At 38.4% G+C, this 11,666-nt stretch overlaps 1 protein-coding gene across 9 annotated transcripts in view; it reads left to right on the forward strand.

Annotated features, from left to right (window-relative positions):
* The window catches only part of ACSL4 (acyl-CoA synthetase long chain family member 4), a 78,810-nt gene extending 67,447 nt beyond the window's left edge, over window positions 1–11,363 (forward strand). For all 9 annotated transcript variants that reach the window (XM_025276473.3, XM_025276471.3, XM_044937189.2 and 6 more), the window contains 2 exons: window positions 424–581; window positions 8,366–11,363. In XM_025276473.3, the coding sequence (XP_025132258.1) occupies window positions 424–581; window positions 8,366–8,523 (316 nt within the window). In that variant the 3' untranslated portion in view covers window positions 8,524–11,363. The remainder of the gene's footprint in view (window positions 1–423; window positions 582–8,365) is intronic.
* The last annotated feature ends 303 nt before the right edge of the window (window positions 11,364–11,666 follow it).

Below are 11,666 nucleotides of genomic sequence, written 5' to 3' on the forward strand. Positions count from 1 at the left end.
TCATAAATCTTTCCCCTTGTTTTCTTCTAGGTGTTTTATTATTTTAGATCCTACATGTTTGGGTCTTTGATCTATTTTGAGTTTAATTTTCCTATGTGCTATAAGATACAGATCCAGCTTCGTTCCTTTATATGTGACTATCCAATTCTTTCAACACCATTTGTTTTAGAGACTGTCCTTTCCCCATTGAGTGGTCATGGTGCTCTTGTTGAAGATCATTTAACCATATATGCAAGGATTTATTCTGGACTGTATTCTATTCCATTGGTATATCTATATGTCTGTGTTTATGGCAATACTATGGGCTTTATTACTTCTTAATGAACTTGTAAAAAGAGAAATATATATTTGGACTTATATGTACTATTTTCGTTGAATTTATGTTTTAAAATTTATGTTCCGCTTTATTATCTAAATTTTTAGTGACCAGTCCTATGTGATAAGTTTTGTGGTTCCTAATCAGCAAAAGTTGACACTTTTGGCACAACAGAAAGGGGTAGAAGGAACTTGGGTTGATATCTGCAATAACCCTGCCATGGAAGCTGAAATACTGAAAGAGATTAGAGAAGCTGCAAATACCAGTAAGTAAGAAATTGTTTGTCTGCTGAAGTCCTCAAGAGTTATTTAATGAGGTCCTATGCATTAGGCTTTTCAAGATGTCTATTTGTTTTGATAATAAAATACAAGTTTTTTTTAAAAAACTCTTAAATTATATATAATGAATTTTCTTGTTGAAAGGATCTTTAAATGTTATATGGTGTTTAGTTCTTTATTGCATGTCACAGCATCCCTGCTAAGTGGTCATCTAGCCTGTGTTTGGAATGGTCTGTCTTTGTTCTCATTGGGCTTCCCTGATAGCTTGGTTGGTAAGGAATCTGCCTGCAATGCAGGAGACCCCAGTTCAATTCCTGGGTCAGGAAGATCCCTTAAAGAAGAGAAAGGCTACCCACTCCAGTATTCTGGCCTGGAGAATTCCATGGACTATATAGTCCGTGGGGTCGCAAAGAGTCGGACAAGACTGAGTGACTTTCACATGTGCCTGGTGTGAATCTTTTATCATTTACTATTATGTGTACTTACTTGGTGTGGGCCCTTTTAATCTAGAGATCTCTGCTCTTTGTTTCTGGGAAATATCCATTTACCTTTTGTTGTGTGTTTGCTTTTCTTTCATAGTCTTTCCCCCCTTTAAGTTTCAGGTTCATGTTTTTATCTGGGACTACTTTTATATGACTGTTGACCTTCTACATTCATCCTCTTATTTTCTTATCTAATTTTTCTTTCGTATTCTGTCTTGTCCGTTTTGTTTTATATGCTGGCAGATCCCTCAACTTGATCATTGCTTCAGTCTATTGAATTTCCAGCTTCTAATATCAGAATTTAGATTTTCAAGAGCTCTTTCCTGCTTTCTCAGTGTCCTTTTAGTAGCATCCAGTTGCTCTTTCATGGGTGCAGTCATCCTCTGAGGATAACTTCTATGAAGTTTTCTTCTTCTGTTAGTGTTTCTATTTCCTCCAAGTTCCACTTTCTGCTTGCTTTGGTTAGCCTCACATACATCTGCTGACCTTTATCCATTCATATTTGAGAACAAGGTACTAAAAAGCTATTTGGAAAACTTACTGGGCTTCACTGAAAAGTTACTCAAATGTTAATATCTTGGGTAATACTGTTGCTGCAAAGAAGACTTCTCCACTCTCTTCCCTGGAGTGATATTAACCTGAGTGTCAGTATTCTGGCAGCCACAAAAGGGACTCGGGGCTGGGGTTGGGGTACGTAGATCTTCTCCTCACTGATTTCTTAGGTTTTCAGCTTTATTCCCTAACTCTATTGTACCTGGTGTCCTTGAGTCCAGAGTCTCTAGTTCAGTTGGGGCTTCCCAGGTAGCATTAGCGATAAATAACCCATTTGCCAATGCAGGAGACTTAAGAAATGCAGGTTTGATCCATGGGTTGGGAAGATCCCATGGAGGAAGGCATGGCAACCCTCTCCTATATTCTTGCCTGGAGAATCCCATGGACAGAGGAGCCTGGCGGGCTACAATCCATAGGGTCACAAAGAATTGGACATGACTGAAGCAACTTAGCACACATGCACACCTATCTCCAGCCTGGTTGGGGACGAGCAGAGTAAGAGAGAACTGTCCTCTGAAGAGGTGGGGGTCAGCCCTCCTGTTTGCAGTGTGCCTCTCATCCCTTTCTTTGGCCCCTGTAGCTTTTGTCTATGGGCTCGGGAAGTCGGTTTGCCTCTGTCAGTGTCCTTCAATGTCAGCAGTTAGCTTTTTAGCCGGAGAAGGCAATGGCACCCCACTCCAGTACCCTTGCCTGGAAAATCCCATGGACGGAGGAGCCTGGTAGGCTGCAGACTATGGGGTCGCTAAGAGTCAGACACAACTGAGCAACTTCACTTTCACTTTTCACTTTCATGCATTGGAGAAGGAAATGGCAACCCACTCCAGTGTTCTTGCCTGGAGAATCCCAGGGACGGGGGAGCCTGGTGGGCTGCCGTCTCTGGGGTCGCACAGAGTCAGACACGACTGAAGCGACGCAGCAGCAGCAGCAGCTTTTTAGCCCGTTTGCTTTTGGTCTTCTAAGATTTTATTGAGTCCTCTCACCCACTGTTCTCTTTCTCGTGTTCCTGTTTTTTTTCTGTGAGGTTAATACCTTTTTAATATAAAAAATTATTTTCAAACTGTTTATTTTCCAGGGGAACCTGTATAAACTGTGTACTCTGCATGCTTAATTGGAAGCTGTTAACCTAGTTTAACCTGTTGGCTTCCCTCCAAAAAATGAAAATATCATTTTTCTGAGGATAGGTTACCTATATTCATTCTAAGCTACTGGACAATACAGAAAATTTAAAGGAGGAAGCAAAAATCACTTGATAGTAGTTACCTTTGGGTGGTGACATTACTTTCTGGTATATATACTTGACATATCAATGTCATCTACTTTCTTCTAAGTCAGTAGATATGGAATTGCATTACCTTTTTTTTTAGCTAAATAGTATTCCAGTACAGGGAGGCCTGGTGTGCTGCGATTCATGGGGTCACAAAGAGTCGGACGCGACTGAACTGAACTGAACTGATAGGAGTGTCTACTTGTTAGACTTTTTCCCTCTACTGTTAAACAAATAGACCCCCACCTGTTGTTGCCTCCCAGTCAATTTGCCTTATGTAATTATTTTATTAGTATGAATCCTTAGCCATTGAATTTCTTTTTTAAAAATAATTTTATTTATTTAGTTTTGGCTGTGCTGGGTCTTTATTTCTGCGTGTGGGCTTTTTCTAGTTACAGCGAGTGGGGTCTTCTCATTGCAGTGGCTTCTCTCGTTGCAGTGCACAGGCTCTCGGCACATGGGCTTCAGTGGTTGCAGTCCCTGGTCTCTAGAGCACAGGCTCAGTAGTTGTGACACACTGCTTAGTTGCTCTGAGGCATGTGGGATCTTCCCAGACCAGGGAGTGAGCTTGTGTCTCCTGCATTGCCAGGTGGATTCTTTACCACTGAGCTACCAGGGAAGCCCCAGAAAAGAAATTTCTGAGTTAGGGAAAATGTATATTTTAAAGACTTATGGTTTACCTTAGACTTCCCAGGTGGCGCTAGTGGTAAAGAGTCTGCCTGTCAGTGCAGGAGACATGAGACAAAGGTCCTGTCCCTTGGTCAGGAAGATTCCCTGGAGCAGGGCATGACAATCCACTCCAGTAATCTTGCCTGGAGAACCCCATGGATAGAGGAGCCTGGCAGGCTGTACTCCATAGGATCGCACAGAGTCAGAAGCAACTTAGCACGCATGCCTTATGTTGCCAAATAACTCCCTCTTCCCCTAGAAAAATTGGACTAGTTTATACCCCTGTTAGAGATACATGAGCACACCTATCTCCCTAACTAGGGTACTATTATTTTTTTAGATTACCTACTTGAGTTCCACTTTGGTTTAAATAAAGAGTTTGCAACATTTGTTAGCAAGTTGAAGTTAAAAAAACTATTTCCCCCAAGAAGAACATTCTTCTAGTTAACTCTGGTCACTGTAAGTTTTGGATAACAGTTATTAACATAATCTAAAAAGTATGTTACTTTATAATCATTAAAGACAGTGGCTTAATTTTTTCTTAAAGTTGGTTTTGTTAGTTATAGTATTATTGACATATCACACTTTTTATGTTAATATCACCAGGCTTCCAGAATTTTCTTTGACACAAATCCTCGTTTTTTCTTTAAATAAAGTATTTTAAAAACAATTTCAGTCAATAGGCTGTTAGTCACTCTCAAAGTACTAATGGACTGGAATGTGACTTGAATAATTCATCATTGAATATTTAACTGTGTGAAAGCAATAATGGGGGAAGTTTTTCAGGCTGGAAAATGGAATAAAATTCTAGGACCTAATACATCTACATAACTTTCCTGTGTTTGGAATGGGCATGAAACTGAACAGTTCATGATTTGGTTAATGAACACTAATCATGAGTTAAGTCTGTATAATTCATGAGCTTGTCTGTGCCACAAAAGATTTATTTTACTAATCTTTTGCTTCAGATTGTAATTTCAGAAAGTGAAAGTGTTAGTCACTCAGTTGTGTCTGATTCTTTGTGGCCCCATGGACTGTAGCCCACCAGGCTCCTTTGTCCATGGGATTCTCCAGGCAAGAATACTGGAGTGGGTAACCATTCCCTTCTCCAGGGGATCTTCCCAACCCAGGGATAGAACCTGGGTCTCCCATTCTTTAACTTTTGAGCCACCAAAGAAGCCCTAATTTCAGAGACTAAGGCAAAAAAGTATAAAATAGTTATGACTGGTCTCAGCTAAATCTGCCTGAAATCATGCATTGTTCACAGCAGGCCTCTTCATGTTTTAAATATAAGTGCAAGGTATTGATAAGAATACAAAATAATTGTTTTGGGGTGATTTGACAATTATCACTGGCTAAAAAACCTGACATTTGCTGCCACCTGCAGGTCACATTTCATAATGTCCTAGGTGATTCTGATAAAATGCCATGATTAAAATTGTCTTTTTTTCTTCCCCTAGTCTTTTTCACTTGTTGGCAATTTTTCCTTTTTATAGGAAACTGTGTGATTGCCTATTGTTCTCTATAACTTGTGGTACTAGATAATGTTTAGGCATTTCCAAAACTGGGAAACCTCTGATGCAGCATTTTAAAAATGTATATGTTTTATTTGCTTGTGTGCAATTGAAATAATATGCCTGTTTTGTCTCATTGTTGTCAGTGTTTCTGGAATAGGACCTAGGTAAGTAGGGAAAGTAATACAAAATAAAAGGTTTTGGAGCCTGATCAATACTTGAGTTATTCCCTTGAAATTCAAATTTGGCCTTATTTCAGGGACCTCTGTGTAACTGAGCTGTAATGTATCATCGGAGTAAATACAGTTAATTTGAACAAGTTTTGATAGTGTTAGTCTCTCAGCCATGTCCTACTCTTTGCGACCCCATAGACTGTAGCCTGCCAGGCTCCTCTGTCCATGGAATTCTCAAGGCAAGAATACTGGAGAGTGTTGCCATGCCCTCCTCCAGGGGATCTTCCTGACCCAGGGATCAAACCTGGATCTCCTGCATTGCAGGTGGATTCTTTACCATCTTAGCAACCAGGGGAGCCACCAGGGAAACAAGTTTCATATCCTTTTATTTACCTTTTTAGGCATCACTTTTAGGAAGTTGGTTTTAAGTAGTTCAGAAGATTACTTTTCATACTCAGCTTTATATTTTTCTCTTATTTTAATGAGAAACTTGCCGGGGTCCAGCCCCAGCTGATCCAGGGTATTCGAAGGAGAGACGGCATAGGCGAGGGTCAGGAAACAACTGCTTAATTACACGTTAATTAAGGATACAAAGAGTAATAGAATGAGGATAGCTCAGTAGGAAAATTCAGTGGAGAAAAGAGGCTGAGTAGCTTGGTTTACGCGGGAGACCAATAAAACTTCAAGACAAGAAGTTTGCACCACTTACGTAGGCCGCAGGCGTCCTTCCGTTCTCCCGAAGGAGAGGAGACACTGAGGCCTCCCCGGTCGGATCTTAGAAGCCCAGGCATAATTAGCAAGCATGGTGGGTTCCGCGCTCCAGATGGAGACTCGGCTAGAATTTGGGAGAGAGAGTGACATGGGGAGACCAAGTTTCAGTGAACAAGGCCCGCACTTTATTTTCCAAAGTAGTTTTTATACCTTAAGTTATGCATAGAGGATAATGGGGGAAGGGGTAGAGTCATGCAGCAAGCCAGGCTTTCTTCCTGCAAACTTATCATATGCAAAAGTTCAGGTGATTGACATCATCTTCTGGCCAGGAGGCCTGTTAACATTTTAAGAAACTTATTTTTCTCTAAAGGTGATTATTCCAAAGTCAGGCACCAGCCTCCAAAAAAGCATTGGACAAAGCTGCATTTTACATTTCTATACACCCATTATATCAATCAATACACTGCCAAGGACACAGTAGGTAAGGAGTATGGAGACTTAGCAGCAAACATTGGCCCAACAAGTGAAAAACCCTTCACCAATACAATTTCTAATCAATCTTTTAACTACTCAAAGGAATCTGTGTTTAGGCAGTTTAGAACATCTCCTGCCTCTCACAGTTGGGAGGCTCTGAACAATCACATGTGGCCGGAAAAACCTATTCAGGCAGGCTAGAGGATTTCCAAAGGAGTTTGTAGGTTAAACACTGTCACACCCAGGAATTATTAACTGGAGCTGTAAGCTAACTCTTTTTCCAGAGAGAGGTAGTGGGGGACAGCCCCCCCATAAAGTCAGAGGTGTAGGTGAAAGCACAAAGCAGAAAGTAGGCAGACTCTGGTTTGGGGGGTAGATGCTCGAGAATTTCCAGGGGGACTCCTGAGGCTCAATCCCGCCTTTGCGTATGCCGAGCCTCCTTCCTCATGACCTTTGTCATGGGCGGAGTTCCTCACGCTGGCTCCCGGCAGTGATAGAATTCCAGTTGAGCTATTCCAGATCCTGAAAGATGATGCTGTGGAAAGTGCTGCACTCAATATGCAATATGCACTCAATATGCAATATGCCGGCAGAAACTCACTAATTCAGCCAAGTTTTCATAAAACTTAGACTAGCCTTGGAACAAAAGCTTCATTGAATTTGAGTTCTTTGTGCCTGTCACTAAAACCAAGTTATCCCTAAAGTTACCTAAGGCTGTTTAGTAGTAGTTTTAAAGCATGCAGATGTTTGTGTCTTCAAAACTGCTGTTTTAAATAATCGTGTATAAAATAAAGCTCATCTGTAGATTAACATTATTGTTAGTAGTGGGCCTTCAGAATCTTAAAGAAGACGTTGTATTAATAATAAGTAACTTCACTGACTATAACTTATTGAGATTTAAAATCATTGAGTACTATATTGATTGCTTCTCTTTATTTTCACCATTTTCTTATATTTCTTTCAATAAGTGTTGTCTAACTCAAACCCATTATGTGCTACATCAGTTCTTGTATCGTTTAAAAGTATGAAATTCACAACCCCCTTTTGATTATTTGAATTATAATAAAGTTCTGAAAAACAGTTATCTAGAGGCTAATTTTCTGTGGAATGAGTGAATAAATATGTATGTGCTTCTTTGAGGGCTCAATGTAGCCTGTGAATGGCAGTGAATAGAACAAAGCCCCTGCTTTCATGAAGCTTACATTTTAATAAGTGAGACACATATACAGTGTATAGGGTGGTGATAAGTATTTTGAAGAAAAGATAGCATAAGGGGATACAGAGAGACAAAGGGACTTCTGTTTTGTTAGGAGTGGTCAGGGAAGTCCTCTCTGAGGAGGTGGCATTTGAACAGACACTTGGATGAAGTAAGGAAGCGAGCTGTGCAGCTACAATAGGGAATGCCATTCCAGGCAGAGGGGGCAGCAGATAGACTCTAAATAGGAGGGTGTCTACACACACACATGTGTGTGTACTCAGTCATGTCCGACTCTTTGCAACACCGTGGACTATAGCCGCCAGGCTCCTCTGTCCATGGGATTCTCCAGGAAAGAATACTGGAATGGGTCGCCATGCCCTTCTCTGGGGAATCTTCCTGAGCCAGGGATAGAACCTGCATCTCCTGCATTGGCAGACAGATTCTTTACCACTGCACCACCTGGGGACATATATATTAGGGAAAAAAACTGCATAGACCAAAACCATCCAACTGAAACAATTGATGTGTACTTTGAGAAGTATAAAATGAAATTATAAGGTGGTGGTATTATTAATTAACTATAACATACCACTAAGTAAGTTTATCTCATCACCTGCATCATCTAAATCCTGCAAAATTCATGTTTTATTAATTGTTTCTCTCTCTTGCTCTTCCCCCTCCTTTCCTCCCTCTCTCCCCTGTTCCTCTCCCTGCCCCCACACTTCTCATTTCAGTGAAACTGGAGCGATTTGAAATTCCAATCAAGGTTCGATTAAGCCCAGAGCCCTGGACCCCTGAAACTGGTTTGGTCACTGATGCTTTCAAACTGAAAAGGAAGGAACTGAAGAACCATTACCTCAAAGACATTGAGCGAATGTATGGGGGCAAATAAAATGCTGATCTTGTATTTACAGTTGTGCAGAAGGTGGCTTGGTGTTTTTTTTTGGTTCTAGAGTTTTAAGCCTCGCATTGTTGAACTGTCTGTTAGAATGTAAAGTGTATCGTTTTAAAGACATAGTAACAAAAAATCAAAACCAAAAGTGATTAAGTCCACTTTAACTAGTTTCCATAGTTCTAGTGAAGCTGAAATTGAAAAGTTATTTCCCTGTAATTGTGTTATTGATTTTAGAACAAAACTTCTGTTTTTAAAATTTAGCCTAAGATTATACTTTATGGGGTCGCAAAGAGTCGGACATGACTGAGCGACTGAACTGAACTGATACATGTTTCATTAAAGAAAAAAAATTAATGTTGAACAAAATAAATTAGAGCTGGAGTAGAATGTAGTTTGAGGAAATTTGCAACTTCCAACATCTACTGTCTTCCTAGTTCAGAAGATGCTTAAATATTAAGCATGACCAAAAAAATGTATTAACACTACTCAGAGCAGAAGTGCTCCAGGGCTTTAAAATTCTCTTCCAACCATTTGTCTTGATTTGTAATGTAATATACAGAATCAAATAAAAACATCGGAAACCATTTTAGGATTCACAATTGTTGTGTAGGTTAGACGTAGAATCATTATAATATTGTGAATAATTACAGTGCCTGAAGTTAGAATAAAAAACATATAAATGCACCAAAAATATCTAGTAATACATTTAAAGGGAAATTGAACTGTTATTTGAAACTTGGAGATGGAAAATCAGTAGCTGTAATTATTTGAATGGCTTAAGTATAAAAGTACATCTTCAAAATGCTGAAAATTGCCTTTCTCTGTTTGTTCAAAATAAGACTGAAACCAAGAGTTAAAATGATAGAAATTTAATCAAATTTTAGTGGGAGCATTCTCTCTGTTAGAAAAGGTGATGAAATCCTGAGTATTTCGGATCCTGACCCTTGCATAGCATTGAACCTGGGAAAGGATTTAGACTCTGAATTTATCTTTAATAACAGGGATTGATTTTAAAGTGTATTAAATCACACTCATAATTTAAGGTCTGTTTGCTGTTGCTGATTTGATTCTTGATCAATTGGTATTTCTAAAAGTATTTCATTTTGCTTTAATTTTAGCAAAGTGGATTATGATAAATGAATTCCCTGCTATCTTGTTTGAATCTATGAATGATTAATTAACTTGGATGAATTTGGGCAAGTTAAAGGGAAGAACACACTGTTACTACTTTTTTTCCTGTTTGTAAGAAGAGTTTAGAAACTGGAAATGCTGGATTTGGGAGAAGGGAAGTTACTCAATAAGGGACTGATATTTGTGCAGTAACTTTGTGTGTGGGCTTCTTTTTGAATCTTTAATTGAAATCTGGGATTATATATCCCTGAAATATAGTCACACTTGAACATAGTTATTGTTAAAAAAAAAACCACAAAACATCTTAATACTGTTATTCTTTGCACTTTTTTCTTAATCATTTTATATATACATATATATATATGCCTATATATATATATGTTGCTTATATTGCTTTGTACAGTTGTGGGCCACCACTGCAACAAAACACATTCTTTTTGCTCTAGAATATTTATAAAGAAAATATTTAAATGTTATGTATATGGTGGTAAAAAGGAAAAATCATCGGGTGTTATTATAAGCAAGAATGAAGGTTTTTGTAAAGAATGTTCAGTGTCTGCAATGTAAAATTTGAAGCAAGGCCCCCTGAAGTTATGTGTATGTGAGTATTCTCATTCTTCCCAAATTGTCTTTGAAGTGTGAAAAACCATTCTTACCAAGTAGACTACTATTCAGCTTCTGCTGTTCCTGGCCCACTGTTGACCCTCTAAGGATGATGTACTTAGACTTTTTCAGTATGTGACCCCCCTTTTGGAATGGTGATTTTAAATGTGTGAGTGCATGCATACATACTCAGATATTTGCACCCCCACCCACTCCCATCTCCCAAAAGCTAGAACACTGCCAACTAATCTGTTGTATGGGTCCTTTAGAAACACGTAATTAACACTTAAGGATGGGTGCTGCTAATTCTTTGTGAAAATCCAAATATTGTTAAGGGACCAGGGAGATGCCACTACCCCCCGATTTTTCATCAAAAAATACACTTGTTTATGTAAACAGATCTTTCCATATTCATAGTGACTTTTCAAGTATTTGAGCCTAAAGATTTTGATCCTACATTTTTATACCGGTTTAAATCATTCACTGTTATTATTACATGTCAGCCATCAAATAAAGTTGTACTTAAAAAATTTCCTACAAGTATGTACATTTCTAAGACGAACACCTGTGACTTTTGCTTTAATTACATGAAAGTATCTTGCTTCCAAAATTTCTTACAAGTATGACATTTCTAAGTCAAACACCTGTGACTTTTGCTTTAATTATGTGAAAGTATCTTGCCTCCTTGATATTTGTATTGATTCTTTTTTTTTCTGGAGTGGAGGTATAATTGTATCACTTTTTGGAACTGAGATACATGATGAATGATTAAAAAAGTCAGAAGTTAAGAATGATGTTTCTGTGGTCATAAAGATTGATTAATAATCTTTGCCTATATTTTCCTGATGGCACGTTACAGATGTTTCTGGAATAGCAAGATGAAAACAGATTAAAGATTGTGGGGTATTTGGGATTTGGAGAGAAATATTTTAATTTTCAAATGTAGTTACAAATTAGAATGTATTCATATTTGTATTTTCTGTTAAAATGCACGATTGCAGGATTGTTACTTAGATTTTCATGTTTTCCTTGATGAAAAGCTTTGTTCTGGTTTTTAAGTTTGCACTCGAATCTTAAGAAATAAATCCACCCATGTTATCAAACCAATTCGTGCTTAATTATGTGCCAGGATAAAATCTACAAATTTGAGGAATATTAACCAAACCTTTAAACACATATTTCAAAAGTACTCATCTCTAGGTTTATAGAACTGCATTAGCAGATAACCTGGTTTGTAGAAATCACATCATTAGTTTGGAGGATTGAACCCAAAGCTGTTACTTTCATACAGTTAATAGAGTAAAATTCCTTTGTAGCACTGGATACTGTGGGACAAAACATAGTCATGTTGTGTGGATTGTTAGCATGTGCTAATAAATAATTGTTACCTTCAGGCTAATTAAAAT

This window comes from Bubalus bubalis, chromosome X (genome assembly GCF_019923935.1).
Source record: "Bubalus bubalis isolate 160015118507 breed Murrah chromosome X, NDDB_SH_1, whole genome shotgun sequence".
NCBI classification, from domain to species: domain Eukaryota; kingdom Metazoa; phylum Chordata; class Mammalia; order Artiodactyla; family Bovidae; genus Bubalus; species Bubalus bubalis.